This window comes from Sciurus carolinensis, chromosome 15, assembly GCF_902686445.1.
Source record: "Sciurus carolinensis chromosome 15, mSciCar1.2, whole genome shotgun sequence".
NCBI classification, from domain to species: Eukaryota; Metazoa; Chordata; class Mammalia; order Rodentia; family Sciuridae; genus Sciurus; species Sciurus carolinensis.
In genome coordinates this window covers 27,753,220-27,777,670 of record NC_062227.1, presented here as the reverse complement: position 1 = coordinate 27,777,670, position 24,451 = coordinate 27,753,220, and the positions used below count along the sequence as shown (strand labels likewise).

Sequence of the window (24,451 nt, the reverse complement as noted above, 5' to 3'; positions counted from 1 at the left end):
TCACCAAGTTGCTTAACAACTTAGTTGCTTAACAGGATCTCGCTTAGTTGCTGAGGTTGGCTTTGAACTTGGGATCCTCCTGCCTCAGCCTCCTGAGTTGCTGGGATTATAGGCATGTGCTACCACACTTGGCCCAAATGTTTCTAATTAACACACAGAGATAGTGGTAAAATTGAGATGAATTTTGATTTTTAATGCAGAGCTCTTTCTTCTACCATAACCCCAATTTTACTTCATCCATCCAAAGCACAGAGCTAGAAGCAGGGTACTACTATAAATAGAACCCCATGCCATTCAGGACCTCAAAGTTCTACTGAGAAACTCACATACTTCCCTGTCAGAATCTCATTTGTGTGATGAAAGCTCTGGCTTCAGAAATCCCTTCCAGATCCCGAATTCTGTGATCTTACAAAACCCTAAACTTCCCACTTTAGATACCAAGACTTGAAGCTTAGTTTAAAGAGCAATCTTTAAAGAGGAACTGGTGGTTTAAGATAATGCTAGGGAATATTCTTTTTTTTTTCTCTTCTTCATTCATTGAGCACATAATAAACCCAGACACTATGAAGTAGAAAGAATAAAAATAGAAATAAATTTGGCGTTCCAACATACTGTGTGCAGTGCTTTTGTGGATATGACACTTAAACTCCTATTCTGGTGAAAACTTAGATGGAACGGTGCCTAGAACAAAGCTGAAGGAGGGAATCAGCTGACACTGACCCCAGTTCATTCTTAGTGCTCCCCCAAACTAGTGGAGCACTTAGGGAATACTGACTTGTAGGTTTATATGGCCACCAATACTCCCACCGTACTTGCCCACACCGAGACAAGATGAACGCACGTGGACTCACCACTTCTCTTCTTCGACTTGCACTCCCACGGACTGGAACTTGCTGGGCGCTTTATTCTCCCCTGTTTTGTCAGGTTCTTCAGCATCATCCACCTGCAAAAATCATCGAACACATGCAGTGGCTCCATTTCGGTCACCTTGCTTGAAAAACCAACATCATTTCATCAGAAACATCTGTAGGATCATTTGAAAAATGTGTGATTTGTATCCTTTATGTTCAATATTTGTGTATTTGTGTATTTGATAAGGGCCATCACTACCTTATTAGTATGACCCTTGACTCCACTGATCTTCGTAAAATGCATTTTTTAATTCATTCCCAAGTGGCAAATAAAGGTCTCTGATTCCTCCATGAATTTCCAAGTACAAGTGTCCCTCGGTATCCATAGTGGATCCTCACAGATACCCCAATCCACAAATGCTCAATCTCTTACATAAAATGACAATGTATTTGCATATGTGCACCCTCCCATATTCTTTGAATCATCTCTCGGTTACTTATAATACCTAGTATTATTTAAATAGTTATTATACTGTATTGTTCAGGGAATCATGAAAGAGAAAATGTCTGTACATGTTCAATACAGATGCTTCTCTAAAAAATAGTTTTGATCTGTGGTTGCCTGGATCCACTGATACGGAGGGGTGACTGTAATTACTCCTGAGTACTACATTAGAAGGGAGTGTTACATGGAAATGCGTTCTTGGAAGTTCTAAATTAGCAGATCAAATGATAAAAGAGAAGGCAAGATGCAGGGTTCAGTGGTGCTCCCCTGTAATTCCAGCAACTCGAGAGGCTGAAGCAGGAGGATCCCGAGTTCAAGGTCAGTCTCAGCAATTTAGTGAGGCCCTGAGCAACTTAAAAGAGACTTTCTCAAAATAAAAAATAAAAAGTGCTGGGGATGTGGCTCAGTGGTAGAGCACCCTTAGGTTCAATCCTAATACTGGGGGAGGAGGGTATAAATTTATAATGTAGAAAATGTAAGTTTCTCCGTTTTTTAAAATTTCTTGTTTATTTAATCTTTTTTATGAAACTAATCCTTTTTCTGATAAATGCACCACAAATATTTTCTCACAGTTGATGTTTTGTCATTTTTAAAAATTTTTTTTAATTTTTTCTTTTTTTTTGCGGTGCTGGGGATTAAACCCAGGGCCTTGTGCTCACAAGGCAGGCACTCTACCAACTGAGCTATATCCCCAGCCTGATGTTTTATCTTTTAAACTTTGTCCTTAAATACAATCTACTATCATGTATAACTAAAAATTTTAAAGTAAATAAAAAATAAAACACTGAAAAAGAAGTTGTCCTTGATCTTATTATATACCTATATCTAGCTTTTCTGGTTTGGGAGGACTTCCTTTCTCTGAACATATTTTTTAAGGTTCTCTTGTATTTACTTTCATAATTTCAGGTTCTCAGGGTATTTTATTGTTTTGTTTTTTCCATATTTAGTTCTTAAATATCCACCATCCTAAAATATCTGTATGTAAGATGTATTCACCACCCCACTTGGGTCATTAGTTGATCTAGCTCCATTTATTACTTAATTCATCTTTTTAACATATTTTTTATTTTATACCAAACTTTACCCATTTATATGTGCCCATACATTCTCATATATAAAGATATTTCTACATTCAGATCTGTTTATGGCTATTGATGTATTGTTCTTATTACTCCTCCCCTTCCTCTTCCTAATACAATTTTGTAATAAATCTTAATATTTTCTATGGTAAATTTTCAGTAGTTCTTTTTCTTCTTTTTAAAAATGTAAACAGCTGGGCACAGTGGCACATGCCTATAATCCCCGTTGCTCAGGAGGCTGAGATAGGAGGATTGCAAGTTGAAGGCTAGTCTCAACAACTTAGCAAAACCCTGTCCCAAAAGAGTTGGGGATGTTGCTCAGCGGTAAAGCATCCCTGAGTTCAATCCCTAGCACCTCAAACAAAGCAAAACAAAACAAAACTCATAGAAAGTATTAGTTTCTTGAAAGCTGGGAAAATCTTTTCTATAAAAATCATTCAAGTCTTTACTATATTAGACATATTTTCTTTTTCTTTTTCTTTTTTTTTTTTGCAATTGACTTTAAGGTTATTAGATTTCTTCCCCTAGAGTTCACACTTCCTTTTGCATCAATATTATCAATTCACACATATGTCTATTTTATTCAGCTTAACATTTATCGACATTAAATTGTTACAAAGAATCTTCCTCGTAATTTTTTGGGGAGATCAGGTTCTTTTCTCATTTCTAATCCTCCCAATTTACACTTTCCTTCCTATCTCAGTCAGAGCTGTCTATTTATGTGATCTTTTCAAAGAAACAACGTTGGGATAATGTTATCTATTCTGTTTTTGTTATTGCCATTGCTTTGTTTTATTTTTAATACATTTATCTCTACTTTCACTACTAGTAATATCTTCCTTTTAATTTGCTTTACTTTTTCTGGTTTTGTGAATTGAAGTTTTCGTTTATAACATTTTTTCCTTTATTCTTCCTTAACTTTGTCATTAACTTCTTCCTTAATTCTGAAAGGACATAGGGCTATGGATTTTTAGATGACAGCTCTGGCTAAACCCTACAGTGATTTGCAGGATGCTTGTCATTTAGTTCATAATAATTTAGAATTTTCTCTTTAATTCTAGTGTTATTTAGATGTTTTAATATTTTAAAATAGTTAAATTTTGTTATGTTTTAATTCCTAGTTTTAGGACACATTGGTTAGAAAGCCTGGTTGCTGTACTTCTTCCTTTTTGAGTCTAATGAAATGAACTGTGTAGGTTCATTAGTGTTTGACTCACAGCCCCCTCACCATCTCTTCCTGAACACACATTGATGCTGATTTCAAGGACATCAAAAAAGAAAAAAAGAAAAAAGTATAAGGTCCAAATGCAACCAAACTGTCACTTGAATTTTCCCTCCCTGTTTCAATTCAGTCAATTATGAATCAGAGATAAGGTGACCTTTTTATTTTCAGAGAACTTTTGAAACATCATCGTAACAATTCATTTATTGGGGTTGTGTTGTTCTAAGGACGTTAACCTGTCAGAGACAAGTTTCATCATTTGCAATTGAACTTATTTCTTCACACGGGCCATAAATCACATCTTGGCACAGATGGACAAATAGTAAAGCAACGAGTAAGTGAATCTTAGGAGTGCCTCCCACATAGCCTAATGTCCTTTTATTTTGAATTTAAAGAATGAGAAGCACATGCATGTTGTGGAATGTGACAGATGAAGTTTAAAGCTCAGTTATTCTTGCTTTGCAACATGAATTACAGGAGTTGGGCTCCCAGCTAGCATGTCAAACTTCCCATTCCCAAACTAGCATGTAAAACTCTTCCGAAATTAAACTACTTCCAAGATAGGATGACAGTGAGTGTCACCAGTTGCTGCCAGTGGTCATTTTGGGGGGAGTGGAGCCAGAGTAGAAGTTGGGGTGGGGAAGAAGGGGGGTTTTCATAGTTTGTTCCGTATACACTCTATCATAAGAATCCTATATAATAATACTGCAGGCATGATTTACTCATTTTGCAATTTCTTTTTCTTTTTTTGCAACAGGGATTGAAACCAGAGGCCTTTTACCACTGAACCACATCCCCGGTCCTTTTTACTTTTTTTATTTTGAGACAAGTTTTTGCGAAGTGACTTAGGGCCTCGATAAATTGTGCAGGCTGGCCTTGAATTTACAATCCTGCCTCAGCCTCCTGAGTCACTGGGATTGCAAGCGTGTGCTATCATGCTGGCTCATTTTGTAATTGTAAGAAAAACATTGCTGGGTGCGATGGCGCACTCCTGTCATCCCAGCCGCTTGGGAGGCTGAGGCAGGAGGATCTCAAGTTTAAAGCCAGCCTCAGCAATTTAGTGAGGCCCTGAGCAACTCGATGAGACCCTGTCTCTAAATAAAATACAAAAAAGGGCTGGGGATGTGGCTCAGTGGTTGGGTGTCCCTGAGCTCAATCCCTGGTACCAAAAAAAAAAAAAAAAGTACATACAACTTTCCTCTAAATCCAGAATCAGCCAGTCCTCCCCGCTCACTCCTCCCCAAGCACCTCAACACCAAAAAGAAAAAGAGCCCGATAAAGTGTTTGACTTGAGTTTTGAAGTTACACTGCATAAAAATGCATATCTTTAGATATTCTAGAATCCTACTTAGTGCCATGAGATGCTTTCAACAGAACATAGGAATCAAGGTTACACATTCCTCCCATCTGTCTTCGGCTTTTAATATACATGTTCATGGAAGGAAATAATGCATTTATTTATTTATCAAATTGAGTGCCTTGCTCTGGTGATTTGCTTACTATCTAGCAGCTCCAAGTCCGTCTTCTACGTGCATTTGTTCTGTGACAATAGGGGCAGGGTTCCCAGACTACATCTCCCAAGGCTTCCTTGCTGGAAGGCCCTATCACGTTCTAACAAGAGAAGGTGGGGAAGAACTTCCCTGTTTTCAATGTTTTTTTGTCCTTGACCACTGAGCTACATCCCCAGCTCTTTTTATTTTGAGATAGGGTCTCACTAAGTTGCTGAGGCTGGCCTTGAATTTAAGATCCTCCTGCCTCAGCCTCCCAAGTGCCTGGGATTACAGATAGGCACCACCACGGCCAGCCCTGTTTCTACCTCCTGTGGCACCTTCCCTCCCCACCACCTGAGGGCAGCCGTGGCTCCAACCTCCAGCTCCCTTCAACAGCCCAGCTCCAACTACTCTGCGCTCCTCAGAAGGCCAGCTCCTGCTGTCATGGCTGCCCCAGTAGTGTGGACACAGGCCGTTCCAGGGCCTTTCTCCTTAGATCCTAAATTCTGGTAACCTCACCTTCCCTTTCCCTTTGTATTTCCTGGTTCTAGGAATGGTAGCCACTTACTGAATCCTTGTATTGCTCTCAGCCTTCCCACCTCTGTGTAACCAATTTTGTGCATTAAGCTGGCCTCTCTTTGAAAAATGAGCCTGGCTTCTCATTTCCTGAATGGGATTCTAACCAATTCCACATGGCTGAACTCACGTAAATTAAAAATGCTTAGGATATCAGCCAAACTAGAAAGCTGCAGCTCTAAACCATGAGGTAGTAGCAAAATCACCTCCGAAATGCTGAGAAAACAGAAAGAAAAGAAGCAGAGGCCGCGAGGATGAGAACGGAGGTCACTGTGGTCTTCCAGGTTTCAAGCCTCACCCCACTCACCCAAACTACCTGCTCATCAGCATCAAAATATTGGCGTCCTCCAGCTTTAGTCGGTGTATGTTGTTTATCTCTGTGATTCTCCTTCTTAGTTGGATCTAAATACTAACAAATGCCACCTTACTTTTTATTTTATTTTATTTTTTGGTGCTGGGGATTGGACCTGGGCCTCATGCCTGCTAGGTAAGCACTCTACCAATGAACTACTTCAGCAGACCAACCACCACCTTTCAGACCTGAGATCTAAGGTAATCTACTTAAATTTATGAAGGAAATCTCACATTTTTCAAAAGAAATTGCAGGGCAATCAAATATCCTTTAAAAATTGAGAAAGTGCTGGGTGTGGTGGAATACAACTGGGGAGGCTGAGGCTGGAGGATTGCAGGTTCAAGGCCAGCCTCAGAAACTTAGTGAGGCCTAAAACAAGTTGGCTTATTTGGCTGTTGGTGATTATAAAGTAGGATAATATTAATAACAACAACTAACTCTAATATTTGTTAAGCCCTTATTATACCGTGTTTAAAGCTTTATCACTCAATTTTTACTATATCCTATAAAGTACCAAATGAAATAAGAACTAGTATTATTTTCATTTACCAGAGAAGGAAACTGAGGCACAGAAATAGTAAATAATTGGTTTAAGTTCATATAGCTTATAGAGTAAATGATTGTAATATCAACTATTAGGTGTGTACTAAATTAAAAGTGTCAGGATAGGTTTGGTACCTTTAAAGGGGTAAAGGGGTGGGAGGGAGTCTAAGATTCTAGGGTCATGTATTGTGAGGATTAGTTTTTAAATTAGATTTCTGTATACTGAAATTCAATGAATATTTTGCATCTTGAATTTTTATTTGATTATTATTCCCTACTGATGAAGTAATATAATGTGGTGACATTAGATATCGAGGTACAATCTTAGTTCCATTAACATAAAGCATGCGACCTTAGGCAAGTTACTCTCTATGTTCATCTGAAGGATCTGGAATATCCATCAAAGACTCAGGTATTAAAGGCTTAGTCCCCAGCTTGGCACTGTTGGGAGGTGATAGAACTTTTAAGAGGTGGGACCTACTTTGAGGTCTTCTAGTCATATGGGGCATGTTCTTGAAGGGATTATTGGGATCCAGTCCCTCCTCTTCCTGGCCACTATGGAATGAGAAGCTTGCACTCCCTGCTATGATGTGCTGTCTCACCACAGGCCCAAAAGCAATAGGACCAACTGATCATGGGCTAAAACCTTCACAACTGTGAGCCAGAATAAACCTTTCCTCTTTTAAAGTTGATTACCTTGGGTATTTTGTTACAGTAATGAACGACTAACTAACACTCTCATATCATCAAGTATCAGTATTCTCCTATAATTTATATAGCAGAGCATCACAATTGGAGGAAGGATCAAGACATTTCTTTCATTTACTAAAGTATCCTGTATTTAAGAAGTAGAATAACTTCTGTACCAAACCTTTTCTCCCCAACACTATATGTGGATTTTCATCCATCTTACTGGGTAGAAGTTGGATTTCACATATACAAATGCCTTATTCTTAGAATTGTTTGGCAAGGAGGAGATAGGAAAAACCAGCAGAACTTGGGAAGTGATTAAGATAAGCACATAGAAGCTTTCAAATAAAATGAACAGTAGGGACTGGGGATGTAGCTCAGAAGTTCAGTGCTTGCCTAGCATTTGTGAAGTTCTGAGTTCACCTCCCAATACTTGAAAGAAAGAAAGAAAGAAAAAAAGAAAAAGCAAGATTGATAAACAGTTATCCTCAAAATACACTATTCAGTGAAAAAAAGGCAAAAATGTAGACTAGTGTGAGGTATATGCTAATATCTGGGCTTAAAAAGAACTAAATAAAATATATATGTGCTTGAATATGTGAATATATGCCTGCATGGAGATGCAAATATGGATTGTATTGATTTCCTCCAGGAAAGAGCACTGACCCTTGATTAGGAATGGGAGGAAGGCTTGTCACTGTACACTTTTTAAGAACAAATTTGGAATTTTGAACAATGGAGGTGCCTTATTCACAGAAAGTAATATAAATTTTTTTTAAATGAACTAAATATTGAAGAAGGAGGACCAAGTTAACATTTCTTGGGGCCAACCCTGGGCCAGATAGAAAAGTAATCCTCTAAGTACTATTATTGTAGCAAAATATGTATAACATAAAATTTACCACCTTCACCACTTCAATACCCCTTTTAAGTGTGCCCTTCAGGGGCACTGAGTACTTTTCACGTTTGGTGCACCCAGCTCTATTACCCGTCTCCAGAATTTTTTCAACCTCCCAATATCCCAAACTATAACCTGTTAGGGTTCAACAATAACATTAAACGATACAGGAAACTAGATTTTTGAAAACTCCATCTTCAGAATAATCCTCGGAGGGATAGACAAAGAAACTAAAGCTCAGGAAGATTAAATGGTTTGCCCAGGACAACACAGAGGCTCTTCCTGCTCTGTAATCCTTTGGTGGTGGGAGGGGCCTTGGCCTCTAGGGGAAGCAGAGGTGTGGGCAGCAGGCTGGTGGGGGCCTTGCCTCCTCCTGTGTCATCTACTCCCAAGCACCATGGCTCCAAGTTCCTTTAGGAAACTGACAACTTGTGCTATGGTAACCTGGACGTTACAAAAAGGCATTTGGCTCCTTGCTACTAGAGAAAGATTAATTGCCTTTCCGAAGTGAACTTTGCAGAACAGATTGTGAAAGCACATCAGCATTGTGAGAGGGTGCCCCACGCCTGGCTTTCAGAGGCACCTAGAGTTGGTTCGGTGTGGATAGATATATTAGAGACCAACTTGAGAAGTTACTACTCAGTGAACACCTGCAGAATGATACAGCACCACAGAAACGGAGAAAAGGAATAATCTTCTCTGACAGGAGGTAGTTGTGTAGGGTAACCAAAGATAAACAGGTGTAAAAAGATAAGGCTGGCAGGGCACAGTGGCACACACCTGTAATCCCAGTGGCTTGGGAGGCTGAGGCAGGAGGATCGAGAGTTCAAAGCCAGCCTCACAACCTAGTGAAGGCTTAAGGAACTTAACGAGACCGTACCTCTAAACCAAATATGAAAAATGGGTTGGCAATGTGGCTCAGTGGTTAAACCCCTGGGGTTCAATCCCCAGTAACAAAAAAAAAAAAAAAAAAGAAAGAAAGAAAGAAAGAAAAGAAAAAGAAAAAGATAAGGCTGGCCAGGCGTGATGGCACATGGCTGTAATCCCAGGGACTCTGGAGGCCAAGGCAGGAGGATCACAAGCTTGAAGTCAGCCTCAGCAACTTAGCAAAGCCTAATCAACTTAGTGAGAGCCTGTCTCAAAATAAGAAAATAAAAAAGGGCTGGGGCTGGGAATGTGTCTTAGTGGTTTACTGTCTGTGGGTTCAATCTCCAGTAAAAGTAAAAAAAGAAAAAAAAAAAAGACCAGGGGAAAGCAGGTGGGTGCTGTCTTAGAAACGCAGCAGGGAACGGAATGGAAGAAGTGGCAGAGTTGCAGAGTTGTCCACCGCTTTAATGGAATGCATGATCAAAGAGCCAACAGGCTGAGAGTGATGGACATTCTTTGCTCATGATGCTGCCACGTGAGTCACGGCTTTCTACACTATCACTCTCTCTGGTCTTACTCTCCCACATCTGTGAGAGGAGTTGCCGTCTGGGTTCCCATATGGTAATTCCGTAGTGTTGAACCCACAGCCGAGCAGCTTGGTGACCCGCTTATTCTTGGGGGTCCACTCCTGTATGAGACTCCCAGTGCCCTTTAGGCAATGAAGGGCACTTTATGTTTGACTGTGCTCAGGTTCTGTGAATGAGCTTACGGTTCACGTCTCACATTCAATTTAGAGAATAAAAACAAGAGTTCTTTTTTTTTTTTTTTTTTGTGGGGATGCACCGTTCCTGGAGGTACTGCAATACCAGGTCGATGTGTGGAGTGGACGGAACAAGCTCCTATTCCAACTCCCTGCTCCAAAAATCCATTTAATATATTGTCCTCGATAGAGGACGTATCAGATATTAAACTGGTAAGAACAGATACTACACTTGATCTTAGCCAAAAGGCTGAGAAGCGATCAACAACAGCTCTTAATAACGGCACCATCTCTCCATCATTTTGGTCACATGTACGGATACAGGGAATCAGAGCCAATTTTTTGCAACTCTGGTCCTACACGTAACTATGTTGTCGGACATGACAAAACAGTAAACTTCTGGAGAAAAATTAAAAGGCAGTGTTAGACCTCTCAGTTGTGGTTCCCGGTTCGAAGGGCACGAGGGAGGCTGTTACCTGTATCCCGATAGACAGGCATCGGTTTTTCTTAAAGTCCTTCTTCCTGTCCTCTGTGGTGACTGTGGCAATGGTGGTGGTGGTGGTGACGGCGGCAGTGTTATTGCCCATGTGCTGGCTGGCGGGGCCGTGAATCTGGGCGTTGGCGGCCTCGATGGCGGCTGTCAGAGCCTTCATACTGTCCAGGCTTTCGGTGGAGTTGCTGAGTCCAGACTGGCTGATAATGTCTCCTCGTTGGCCCTGTCCGTCCATGTAGGCATCCTGCGCAGACTCTGTGCTACTCTGGGCTGTGATAGAAATGAAAGGTTTCGTGGTAGTTCTGGGTGGGACTGGAGGTGGTGTCTTCTTATATGTTGTAATGCAAGATGACACTGGAAGACAGTGAAAACAAAGACACTGTGATTTCTGCCTGGGTTTGCGTTTCTGATCTTGTAACTGACAGCCACTGGAAATCAGGGGACACAAAACACTCTAAGACACTGACATGAAAACAAGTCCACTGACAGACCCAGAGAGAGCCCTGCTGGGGAGATGGGGGCCTCCGCGAGGGGAGACGCCCACACAATGGAGGGGAAACGATGGGAGAACAGCCACCTCTGACATGGACATTTCTGAAATGGAAATTGTGAATCCAGGTGAAGCAGCCACGCTTGGCTGGTGGAAATCTTCAGGCCGCCTGGTGTTACATCACCTGGGCAAAGTCAGGGGAGTCCCCGCTTGCTCAGGAAAACATCAAATACAGCTAACGCTAGACAAAGTAAGCCATTAAAGACATGCTGCTGACCGATACTAAACACCGAAAGAAAAAGAAAGGAAAGTGAAAGGCGACGTCTGTGTGTTCTAAAGAAACTCCTTTAGTTTGAAGGAGGTGCTGGATGAGGGAGGCCTGGCAGCCATGATGGCTTCCTGCAAGGTGCTTCCTTCCGGCCCCTTCTTTAGGGCCTGCTCCTCCCTCCCTCTCTCCCTTCCCCCTTCCCTTTCTTCCTTTCTCTGGATAGGTGCTCACTGCGTAAACTTTTGCTTTCAATTTTTATTTCCTGAGCACAAGTTCACAGGCTAGTTTGGAAGTCAGTTTTGAGTATGCCTTGGGTTTTTCTGAGCCTCCTCCCCCACATGTCTTCCTGCAGGGCCACTCCATTGAGTCAAGGCCCTGAATCACGTACCTGCTGCCAGGGCCTCTCTGGGCTGCCCCTGAAGCATCACTATCTGATTCTAATATTGAATGATTAGCTTTCAGCTTTATTTTGGAACATGATTTAGAAAACTAAAGAAAAATTCCAAAAAAGAATTATTAAGGTGGTCATGGTTGATGCACACCTGTAATCTCATTGACTCCAGAGGCTGAGGCAGGAGGATCACAAGTTTGAGGCCAGACTGGGCAACTTAGCAAGAGCCTGTCTCAATATAAAGTTTAAAAAATGGCTGGGGATGTAGCTTAGTGGTAAAGTGTCCCTGAGTTAAATTTCCAGTATAAAAGGGGATTGTTTCCAAGTGGGAATGACTATCAGTAAAAAACAATTCCTTAAGCAGTTTCCTGGAGACTTTTGTTTAGTTTTCCTAAACACCAATTTGAGAACTGGGGATGTGGCTCAGTGGCAGAGCCCTTGCCCAGCATGTGGGAAGCCCTGGGTTTGAGCCCCAGAACTAAAACAAAACACATCATGAAACAATTGCAACTATTTCTCATCCACCCTTTCCATGTTTTGGGGGTTTTTCCAGTACTTGGGATTGAACAAGATAGACGGAGTTGTCTACCGCTGAGCTACATCCCTAGTCCTTTTTATTTTTTTACTTTATTTTATTATTTTATTTTGAAATGGGATCTGGCTAAGTTGCTGAGGCTGGTCTTGAACTTGGAATCCTCCTGGCTCAGCCTCCAGAATGGTGGGGATTACAGGTGTGCACCATGGTACCCGGTCCCTTCCAGGCTTTTCCACTCAGAACTGGAGTCCCTGTCATTTCACTGGGTCAGCTGGACCTGGCCACCCCATTCAAACTTGTTGCCTATGGTTCTAGCTGCCACTTGGGCCATCTCACCAAATAAAATTTCCTCAGGCCACTGAAAATATCCTAAAATGAACAATAAACGGACAGATCCTATTATGCTATCCTGTTCTCCACTGCCCTGTGATTTGCGAGTAATTTTCTGAACCATAAGAGAGAGAGCAGAAGTTATGCTGGGCTGCTCCCCAGGGATTGCCTGAGAATTGAAAGAATAAATCATGCAAATGCCACGTTACAATATCATATGTACTCTCTAGAAGGTAGGGGTGTATATATAATATATATATATATATATATAATATATATAAATGGGTTATATAATATGTATATATATAAATCAGTTACCTAGATGGATGACTGGCAGAAGTTCACTCTAAGAAAACCTTCCATTTTACACTTACTGCCTGAAACACACAACTTTACCATTTGAACACAGTAAGCAATAAGCAGTCCAACGTTTTCATTTTTTGCTAAGGTGTCTGAGAAGTGATGCCACCAGTGGAAGATCAGAGTGTCCCTGGAGGCCAGCAGCAGAGCCAGCCCAGCCTCAGGTTTGTCCCATTAGCCCTCAGTTAAGCCTCTGGCCAGGTCACATCAACAAGAATGATGTTCACCTGCTACCCGACTCCATTTAATTTCATGCACTTAACCCCTGTGGGGCCACCTCAGTTTCCCAGAATGGTCCGGAGGGTGCTCAGCCAGCTCAGCCTCAGGCATACATCTGAAGACCCAAGGCAGGTGGTAGAGGACGGGAGAGCCACAATTAGAATAGAATCTAAGTATTTGAATCTAACGAAAATACATCCTTGCATCACTTCTGAGACACGTCTTTACAATGTGAAACCATTACTTGGTTCAAAATGATTTGGCCCACTTGTGTTGCAAGAAAGCTAAATAACAACATTCCAACATCTAATGTCTGATCTTTTTGATTATTTATTTACTGCTTGTTGTTAGCGCTCAGCAGTTTCCTCTTTCAGTGTGGATAATCAAAATTGAAGAATGCAGTGGGCTGGGGAGATAGCTCAGTTGGTAGAGTACTTGCCTTGCATAGCATAAAGCCATGAGTTTGATCCCCAGCACCACAAAAAAAAAAAAAAAAAGAAAGAAAAAAGAAAAAATTGAACAATGCAGCCAATTGTAATACTCTTTTGTTTGCTCTGACATACAGAAAAACTTTTGCCATGAGCTGGGTGTGGTGGGGCCCGCCTGCCATCCAGCAGCTCTGGAGGCTGAGGCAGGAGGATCGCAAGTTCAAAGCCAGCCTCCTCAATTTAGCAAGGCCCTGGGTAACTCAGTGAGACCCTGTCTCAATCAATCAAACAAATAATCAATCAATAAATGGTCTGGGAATGTGGGTTCCACGGTTAAGTGCCCCAGATTCAATCCCTAGTACCAAAAAAGAAAGAAAGAAAAATTAAAAAGTAAGTTGGACCCTATTTGTGTACAATGAATCAAAATGCAGTCTGTAAAAATAAAAATAAATAGATAAATAAAAGAAAAAAGAAAAGCTCTTGCCATGATGTGGAAATTGGAGGGAGTGATTAAGTCCCATTATTTCCAGTGTGATATCTGAACTTGGGGACCTCAGCCTCCTGCGTGGTCCACGAACCCACTAAGCCAACTCCAATTTTACTAGTGTGAGGTTAGACAGGGAGAGTACTGGGGACTTTTCCAACTGAGTGGCGCCGCTCCAACCCCCAAAGGTGATAAGAACTTGAGATTGCCCTGCTTTGGGTAAGAGCTGAACAGAGGCCAGGCACCACCTGCCCTGGTGTTGTATTAGAGGGACTTTGCAACTAGGTTTCACTGCCGTGTGATGGCTGGTGGGATTCTGCTGGAGTCGGAAGCACCATCCAGTCATCCAACAGGAATTTTAAAGAATTTGGATCTTCATGGTTGCTTTTTCTTTTGGTGTTGAGGAAGGAACCACACACTCTATCACTGACCTACATTCCCAGCCGAAGATTGCCTTCAAAGGAGGAGAAAGGAGATGCAAATCACAACTCAGCGTCTCCTTTCTTCGTTCCCCAGTTCTTTTATTGGGGAGGGGGGGGAGGTATACTGGGGTTTGAACCCAGAGGCACTTTACCACTGAGCCATATCCCCATCCCTTTTTATTTTTTTATTTGAAAACACGGTCTCACTAAGTTGCTCAGGGCCTTGCTAAATTTCTGAAGTTGGCCTCAAACTTGCAATCCTCCTGCCTCAGTCTCCTGAGTCACTGGGATTACAGGTATCAGGTCATTTCCCAGTTCTTTTGCACGCCAAGTGTGCTCCAAAAACTCATACGACTAAATGCCTCTGTTTTTCCCAGTATCACTCTTTTCTAGCTTTGTAGGCTAAGCTCTAAGCTCTTTCTTCTAAGGGTGTCCTTTCTAAAAATATGACCCTCAGTGATTCATCACCTTGGGTGATTTAGAACCCATGGAGAAGGTCTGAGTACCAGCAGGTATGCGGTAGGCAGAGTGAGGCCCACGGAGCGGGAAAGACAAGCTAATGAATCTTGTCTGGTCTAAACAGAAAGGGAAACTGAACGGCATCCACACAGTAAGTGAAACACCTCATTTGTTTAAGAGGAACAGTCTTAAAAAGAGTGATTTAAAAACACAAGCGCTCCTTTTATTCAAGTGGAACTTGAAAAAGAAATGATGTATTTTAATCATGTTTGCTGCTTTTCTTTAGACAGATATGTTTATTTGTTCACTTTAAATAAGGTGAGTTCTTTTCCTCCTCTGGGTCCTAGCATAGTACCCCAGTGAAAGACGGCTGAAAGAACTGTCCCTTCCTCCCTCCCTCCCTCCCTCCCTTCCTTCCTCCCTCCCTCCCTTTCTCCCTATCTCCCTTCCTCCCTCCCTCCCTTCCTTCCATCCTTCCTTTCTCTTGTAGTGCTGGGATTGAACCCAGGGACACTTTACTACTGAGCTACATCCCCAGCCCCACGCCCCTTTTTAAAAAATTCAAAACAGGGTCTTGCTAAGTTTCGGAGGAACTTGCCATCCTCCTGCCTCAGCCTCCTGAGTTGCTGGGATGACAGGCCTTTGCCACCAGAGGCAGGACCTCTGTGCATTTGTAAGGAGAGTCCCTAGATACAGAACTGCAGGTTCCAATGACATTATTTTTATTCAGTTCACATGGCACAGAGTAGAGCAACCAGAAGTTGGTATTGGAATTCTTTTTGTTCTGTAGTGGTGAAGGTTTTCTGGCAAAACATCTACGCTGTCTTACTCTGGATATCTTTTGTAATCAAGAGCATACACATATCAGGCGGTCACGAAACAGATGTGGGATCCATGAAACAGATGTGGATCCAACAACCTGCTTTTTGTATCGACTTCTTATTAAATTCCTACTGGCTAAGGTACTAACTATACAGGAAGCTATGTTGAGGAATTGTTGAGCAGTCCTTGGTTACTGGATTTCAGAAATTCTTTCAGGGCCTGTGGGGTGGCTCAATGGTAGAGGGCTCTCCCCAGAGAGGCCTGGGTCTGATCCTCAGCAGTGCAAATGAAAAAAACAAAAAAATATATAATTTTTTCAAATACAAGTAAGCAGTGCTGGATGTGGTGGTACACACAGGTCATCCCAGCGACTCGGACGGCTGACACAGGAGGATTGCAAATTTGAGGCCAGCTTAGGCAACTTAGCAAGACCCTGTCTTGAAATAAAATAATAAAAAGGGTTGAGGATGTGGCTCAGTAGTATAGTGCTACTGGGTTCTAGCCCCAGTACCACAAAAAAAAAAAAAAAAAAAAAAATCAAATATGAGAAAGCAAGTCCATGAAGGACTACAAATAAAAGCATGATACAGCTGGACATGGTGGCCCACACCTGTGATCCCAGCAGCTTGGAAGGTGGAGGCAGGAGGATCATGAGTTCAAAGCCAACCTTAGCAACTTAGTGAGGCCCTAAGCAACTCAGTGAGATCCTGTCTCTAAATAAAATATAAAAAAAGGCTGGGGATGTGGCTCAGTGGTTGAGCGCTCCTGGGTTCAATTTCTGGTACCAAAAAAATAAAAGTTAAAAGTTAAAAAAGCATGATAAAAACAACAAAAAAATTGTTAAACATCTAAAAAAAAATAGATACAGTTGTCATCAAACAATATCTTTTTGACATAAATGTGTTATCTTGTGCTGTTATTAAGCAAGCTGTGATTTGATCACCTTTGAGAAGTGGCAGCTTCTGCACAGCACTGGGCCACCTTGGATTAGCTGTGAGTTGTACCAGATGGTTCCATCTGACCATCCAGAGGGAAGGGCTGCCTCAACCCACTGTCTAGTTTCCGCTCAAGGCAAAGTTGACTCCTGATTTGGTCTAGATAAACAGCAGCTGTACAATAAACACTCACTAGGAAAATTTTTATTAAATTTTTTTTTTTTAATTGAGTGGGGTTGCTAGTGGAGTGTTGGAATTAACTTTTTTTTTTTTGTACCAGGGATTAAATTCAGGGGTACTTGACCACTGAGCCACATCCCCAGCCCTATTTTGTATTTTATTTAGAGACAGGGTCTCATTGAGTTGCTTAGAGCTGAGGCTGGATTTGAACCTGGGATCCTCCTGCCTCAGCCTCCCGAGCCGCTGGGAGTACAGACATACATCACAGTGCCCAGCTTGGAACTAACTCTTACCAGCTTGCTAAAGTTGCTTGTGTACATCTCTTGCCAGTTGTGTTCAGCTTGAAATTGACCATGGCGTGGTTACTTACACCATAAAAATCGACGGATGCTATAAATCAGCAAGTTTAAGAATTTCTGTGTACAGAGTAGTGTCATTCAAAGGGCTGTCTGCCGAATGGGCCTGGTTCACAAACCACCGTATTTGCTGTGCATGCTTGGTGCCGTGAACACTGAAAGTAAGCTTCTAGAAGCTTTCTAGCAATTTTATAGTCTTTTGTCTGTTGAATTTAATAAAAAGAAATCAGTGGGCATGGTTTTGGTGTGTCTTTGTTTTTTAAACTTCCTTTTTCTAGTAATTCATTTTTATTGCATTTTACCCAAGTGTTGATTTACAACAGATGGAAGATCAAACAAACAGAAAACTGGTCCCACACCAGAGAGTGTGGAAGCACCGATAGAGAACATTTGCAAATTCAGAGAATGGTGCAGACAGAGGCAGGGCAAGGAAGATGAAGGACATGTCAGAGAGGTACACTAGAGCTACAGGGTGCTTCAGAAAGCAAAATGACGGCAGGCACCTGTCATTTGTCATCCCAGAGGCTTGGGAGGCTGAGGCAGGAGGGTCACAAGTTCAAGACCAGCCTCAACAACTTAGGGAGGCTCTAAGCAACTTAGTGAGACCCTGTCTCAAAATAAAACATAAAAAGGGCCGAGGGACGAGGCTGTAGCTCAGCAGCAGAGCGCTTGCCTAGCATGTGTGAGGCCCTGGGTTCGATCCTTAGCCTTGCATAAAAATAAACAAATAAAATAAAGGCATGCTGTCCATCTACAACTATAAAAGGGTTAGGATGTGGCTCAGTGGTTAAGTACCCCTGGGTTCAATCCTTGGTTCCAAAAGAAAAAGTGAAGAGGTCAAAAGGAAAATGAAATGTGAAGGACCTAAATTTGGGACATAAAGATTTGATTGCAGAAATGCAGAAGGAGGACTGAACTTCAGGTTTGAAAGTCAGGGAACTTTCCTTTTTCTGAAAAGGCATCTAAGAATGGAAGTGTGGTATCCAGAACAATCAGAAGGATCTTCGTGTTGTCTTTTATTCTGGGCTCCTTGCCTCCCCTCCCCACCACCACCCCAAGTGTGGGGCTGGGATGGGACCCAGTACCTCACACAAGCTAGGCAAGTGCTCTGCCACTGAGCCACAGCTCCAGCCCTGTACACTTTGCTTTAAGAGGAAATGTAGGGGTTTAAGGAAAGGGATTGCTTCATTGGGAAGAGAGGGAAGACAGAAGGATTTTCATTGATTTGGAGGGTGACTGCGTAAAGGACAGCATGGACTTTTGTGTTAAGTCCCCAACTGAAACCACAGAGATAAGAGCTCAGAGAGTTATCAAGAATAATCCTCTAGGACTGGGGAGATAGCTCAGTTGGTAGAGTGCCTGCCTCGGAAGCACAAGGCCCTGGGTTCAATCCCAGCACGGCAAAAAAAAAAAAAAAAAAAAAAAAGAATAATCCTCTAAACCAGGCATGGTGGCAGAGACCTGAAATCCCAGAAATTTGGGAAACTGAGGCAGGAGGATTGCAAGTTCGAGGCCAGCCTCAGCAATTTAGTGTGACTCTCAGCAACTTAGCAAGACTCTGTTTCAAATAAAAAATAAAATGGTTTGGGGATGTGGCTCTGTGCTAAAGCATCCTTGAGTTCAATCTCCAGTAGTGAAAAAAAAGAAAAAGAAAGGGAGGAGGAGGAGGAGGAGAATCCTCTGGTCATCAGTTGTCCAAACATAGAATATGAGGACCTCATCAAGTAGTGAGCTCTCGGTCCCTGGAGCATAGACCAGCTTATCATTTGTCTGGAAAGTTATAGAAATTGTACCACAACTGACAGATGGTTGAACTTGGTGACAAGATTTCTTTTAAACTGAAGCCGCTATGACTTAACGAAAATGAATGAAATCTAGAAGAGAATCTAAAAAGCAGGGTTCCCCCTGAGGGTGATGCCTCAGAGAGGAAGAAGGAAGCCAAAAGAGGAGGCTGGGGAAGAAGTCACCCACCAGGCTCTTTGGTAGCCATGATGAATGTTCTGGCCTCCTGGGAAGCATTCTGACCCCCAGGAGGGTGCAACATCCAACAGAAAAGTTTGCTGCTGCTGTCTCCGGTCAGGCAGGCCCAGAAGTCCTGTGGTTAACTACACATCCTAGAGTCCTGTTGTCCATGGCGCTGTGCTGTGGCTGGTTCGACTCCACGTCAGGTGCCAGACAAACCCGTGGTCTGGCTCAGTCCTTCTCTGGGAAAAGGCCCACACTCAGGTGACAACAGAGATGCTGAGATAGCACAATCAGGCCAGACCCTCGCCATGCCATTAGATCTAGATCTAATCATCAGAGAACCGGACACTGTGCTAAGGGCTTAACAGACAAGGTCGCCCACGAGGAGGATCCCACGGTCACGGTTGAATCGATGGAAACGTGAAGGCCCGGGGTCTAGCAGGGGTCCACTTCATGCTTTGAATATGACCCTTGTGACTTATTATAAAATGGACACGTTTTGTTGTTTCCTTTCTCTTCTCCCTCCCCCCTCCCTATCTTTGGGGGTGGGGAGAACAAGATAAACCTTCTTCCCATCCTAGGCCAATTTATCTGTCCTTGAGCAAACACACCGCAGGAGTAAAGTAATTCAGACTTCAGGATGGCAAGAGAAGACCTAAGAAATGGTATCGCTAAGGTCCACAAGTGAACTATGACCCCTGACAAGGAACACCTGGAATGCAGCCTTTGAATCACCTTTTTGAAAGCCCTCTGTTCCCCCTGACGGTGAGAATCACAGCCTCTGGGACAAGAACCCCTTGTATTCTCCTTTGCCAGCAAAGCAATAAAACTCCTTTTTTCCTTTCTCTTGAAACCATGTCCTCCTCATTGGATTGGCATCAGGACAAGTACTGAGCTCTCAGTAACAAGAGCAGGAAGTGGATGTCCCTAAGTCACACATCTACCAAGGAGTGGAGTTAGAATACTCAGAGCTGCACTTTCCATCTCTTCATGAACCCAAACCACTAGGATTCATCTCCCCAACACACATCATCAACCATCTTGTCCAGTAAAGACCAACAAGCTCTCTGCACCCTGCAGGAACTAAGTTTAGTGAATGATACTCTGGAGGCTGAGGCAGGAGGATTGCAAGTTTGAGGCCAGCCTCAGCAACTTAAGGCTAAGAAGCAACTTCGTGAGACTCTGTCTCAAAATAAAAAATAAAAATAAATAAATAAAAAGAGTTGGGGATGTGACTCAGTGGTAAAGCGCCTCTGGGTGTAGCAAGGGTACCCAGCACCAAAAAAAAAAAAAAAAGAACAGAAGACAAAAGTTTAGCGAATGAATTAATTCTCAGTGGTCAACAAGGGGTACACCAGCTATGACTTAAAATATTCTAGTTGGGTGTGGTGGCCTGGGTCTGTTAGTCAGAGCTACTAGGAGGCTTGAGCCCAGGAGTTTGAGATGACATGAGGAACACAGCAAGAATCAAAAACATAGCAAGTCTCGAAAATCAGAAGGAAAAAAAAAAAAATGGAGTCAGAGTGCAGCTCAATGGTAGAGCAATTGCCTAGTATGGGCAAAGCCTTGGACTGGATCCTCAGCATTGCAAAAGTAAATAAATTAAAAATTTTTTAAAATCAAAAATGCAAAATATTACAAAGAAGAAACTCTGCACAACAAAATACATGGAAAAATCACTACCTTGTTGCAAAATATTTACGGCTTCCCATTTCCAGGCCACCCAAAGTGAGGTGGTCAATGGTGAGAAGGCAGGATGTGAGGCTCCCTGGGCGGGTGGCAAGAAAACCCTGGGTTCCCAGCCCACCTCGGTGAGGCATGGCGCATGGCATCCCAGAGTCGTCTTCTCTCCCATTAGCTTCGGCTCCAGGGAAGTGGCTGAGAGAATGATTTCCACTAAAGCCATCCTCCACGGAAACCACAGAGATGACGAGTTCCACTTTTCTTAGTCAAAGCAGAAAAGAGCAGGCTTGTGTGAGAGCCGAGGGGGAGGGGAGGGCAGGGCAGCAGAGGGAGGGGGAGGGCCATAACTCTTGCAGTCATCCGCCTTGCCAGTTGGTAGTTACTAGTATTCCAGACACTTCCTAATGCCAGACAAATGCCCCAAGCCTCGGCTTGTCTGGCTTGGAGATCTATTCAACTGATAGCAGCCGCCTCTTCTGGGGAGAACCGGGCTGCCCCGCTGATCAAACCCAACATTGTTCTCAGAAGGGAGGAAGAATGGAAAGGTTTGTTTCAGTCACTTTTTTTTTTTTTAAAGAGGTACCCAAGTTGTTTTAACAAGTTGCTACAAAACTTGGGCTTCCTGAGGCGAGGTTGTTTTGCACAGTGTGTGTACTGTACAAAGATCCAGGGAGGGAGGGATCAGAAAGAGTCATTAAAAAAAAAAAAAAAAAAAAAAAACACACACACACAAACCCCAGGCACTTGATGCCTGGAAATGATGTAAGACGCAGCCACTCCTCTGTTAGAACTACAACCAAACAATGCTCAGGCAGTCCACGGCAGCTGCTCTCCAAATGTCAGCGCCAGCCCAGTCAAAAAGCTTGAAATCTACCAGGCTGAAGGACTTGGTGCTGTGCCCTTGGCTTCCATGTTTTCCCTGAGCATTCTCAGGAACCTGGCAACAGGTAACGTGGCAACCTTTGACTTATAAAATGGCAAGTGGCATAATTTCAGGGAACAAATGGATTTTTTTTTTTCCAAGCCAGCTGCGTCTCCCCCACCGTCCCCACACCCAACCCCCTTCCCTCCCATTCCAAAGTCTAAGAAAACAAAGTATTCCTGCGGGCAATCCTACTCTTGAGCGTCCCCTTGCGGCCGATCCTGGAACAACACTTACATACTCCACTGCCGCTCAGCAGCAAAGGTCAGTGGCGCTGCTGCGGAAGGGGATCGTGGCTGGACTTGTCTTCCAAAAACCACAGAGTGGAAGTCAAGACTCAGACTCAGACTGTCTTGCTTTGTAACTTAACACCTGAACAAAAACTTTCCCTGGCTTTAGGGTAAAATCTTTAAGTTGTGGCTAAGGATTTTTTTTTTTAAAGCAGTAGCTATATTCATATTTTTTAAGGTCACAAGTTACAAAAGCGAGAAGAGCTCTAGCAGTTTCACCCAATCTCTCTCTTCACATCCCAGTCGCGAACAAAGGCTGGCTGATGGCAGTGAAGATGACGACTGGGGATTCCCGCTGCCTGCGACTGGCATGTTCCATTTTTATCTGCTTTATAGGCAGACCCCTTTCTCTCAGGCCTGAAGCGTTTCTAACTGGCTGTTCCCCAGTTAGCCTGTTTGCAAAGATTACTTAAGATTTCCAGACTGCAGGCACAGCTTCCCGGAGAGCATGCCTGGGAGCCACACCTTCAGCCTTTTATCTCTGTGTGGGGCAAACACCCACGAAAATGCCAAGGGTAGTGTTTTCGACCTGCTTTCTTCCGCCCAGGTCTGCTTCCTCCCTGCTCTCTCCGTGCTACAAGGACTACAGTTGTGAGCAGCTGGTAGCTCCAGTTAGCCCAGAAAAGAGGACAGCCCTTCCATTTGCTTCAAAAATCACTGGAAACTAAAAATGAGGTTCAGATCAAAGTGACTGTTCTCGTCAGGAAGTTCCATTAATTAACTAGATTAGAGGATGCTAAATGATGTTTGGAAGAAGGTCATTTTAGAAGGTTCAGGGCCAGGGGTTGAAGTCGAAAGCTTGTAATATATACTTTTAATGAAATTGGACAATCAAGTTGAATAATATTAGAAACTGAAGGTTACCATATGTGAGACCAGTTGTTGCCTGAAATCAGTAATTTCAAAGGCTTATCTTGAAAGATATTTGACTAGTGTTTACCTAGATCATTTAATACTAGAGATTAAAAACCTAGGGTTCTGAGTAAGAATCATTGGGCCAATGGCTAAAGTAAATCGTAGGCTTCATGGAAAAGGGCCACATGTTGAAATCAGGGCGTTTAGAACTTCGGGCTTACTAATTTCCAAGGCGGGAGCGTTGCTTGCAGTGGGAATGTGATCAGGATTTCACGGCTCATTTTCCCGGCCTCTCTAACAGGTGCTGTTGAGTCATCCATGTACACAGATGACTGCCCTGGCAGTTTCATTTGTGAGGATTAAATTTCCATTTATTCCATTACTTTATGAAGTGATTTCTACCATTGAGTCAGATATATCACTTCCTTTTAGATCTAGGGTTTTTTTTTTTTTTTTTCCCAACATTCATAATGATGTGTGTATTTTTCAAAATGTGTCCCAGTCAGGTCTGTAGGTCTTCCTGGTTTGAATGGACTGTTTACAGGAGAGGAAGACTCAGGGACCAAGGTCGGGGTTACAGGATTATATAAGGTTTCCTGTTTGAGCAGCTGGTCTACCAACCCCTCAGGAGGCTGGGATGGAGATAGGGCCAGGAGCAGGGAAGGAGATTTTCCTTTGAAGTTTTTCATCAGCTAGCTTTCATTTCTTGTCAGTTGTCACTTCTCGGCAACACAGTCCTATATTCTGTGAGGTGATTCCCCCCCCCCCCATCAGATTGAGAGAAGGGAATTCACTAAGGAGCTAAGAATCACAAGGTCAGGCATTGTTGTCTATCTTATTCACAGATGTCACCACAATCCTTAGAACACGTGAGTCACATAATTGTACTATGGCTAATACTTGTTGCATGAAGGAATGAACCAGGATGAAAAGAGATTTCCTGGAGAAGAAGGAAAAGGGGTCAACAACCCAGAAAGAAAAAGTCTTTGGGCAGAAGTAAAATGAATATCACAGCAAAGCCATCCTCTGTGACCTTGGATGTCACGGTACAGTCAGTCCTCTGTATCCATGGGTTCCACGTTTACACATTAAACCAACTACCAACCGAAAATATTTGGGGAAAAAAGTTATACATTTACAGACATTTTTTCTTATTATTATTTCCCAAACAATACTGTAGATAGGCACACCTGTAATCCCAGCAACTTGGGAGGCTGAGGCAGGAGGATCCAAGTCTTAGTCCAGCCCCAGCGACTTAGTGCACCCCTTTATCTAAAAAAAAAAAAAAAAAAGTTGGGGATAGGGTTGGGGATGTAGCTCAGTGGTAGAGCACTCCGGGTTCAATCCCCAGTACTTCACCCCCAAAGATACTGTGTAACAGCTATTCACATGTCAGTTGTATTAAGTATCAAACGTAATCTCCAGATATTTTGAACTATATGGGAGGATATGAAAGAATTATATGAAAATACTGCACAAGGGTCTTAAGCATCTGAGGCTTTGACATTCATGGGGGCAGAGGGTCCTGAAATCAATCTCCTAAAAATACCAAGGAACAACTGTCTAATCTCTTATCAGCAATTCCCACTTCTGTTTGATATAGGTCAAGTACTGGCCAGATACAATTATGATTGGCCAACTTCTTTTTTCTTTCTCAGCACTGGGGATTGAACCCAGGATTATAGCTGTAGCTCTACCACTAAGCTCATCTCCACTCCTTTTCACTTTTTG

The 24,451-nt window shown here is 42.7% G+C and overlaps 1 protein-coding gene and 1 non-coding gene across 25 annotated transcripts in view; both read right to left on the bottom strand.

The window, feature by feature from the left end:
- Positions 1-24,451, bottom strand: part of Dlgap1 (DLG associated protein 1) — an 879,880-nt gene that overhangs the window by 60,301 nt on the left and 795,128 nt on the right. For 20 of the 24 annotated variants that reach the window (XM_047526690.1, XM_047526689.1, XM_047526694.1 and 17 more), the window contains 2 exons: positions 10,310-10,680; positions 852-943 (listed from right to left, as the gene is read on the bottom strand). In XM_047526690.1, coding sequence (XP_047382646.1) covers positions 852-943; positions 10,310-10,680 — 463 coding nt within the window. The remainder of the gene's footprint in view (positions 1-851; positions 944-10,309; positions 10,681-24,451) is intronic. The other 4 variants (XM_047526695.1, XM_047526696.1, XM_047526710.1 and 1 more) reach the window with 1 other exon arrangement.
- Positions 9,906-10,095, bottom strand: LOC124965896 (U2 spliceosomal RNA). The gene has a single exon (XR_007105279.1). It is a non-coding gene; the product is annotated as a U2 spliceosomal RNA (small nuclear RNA).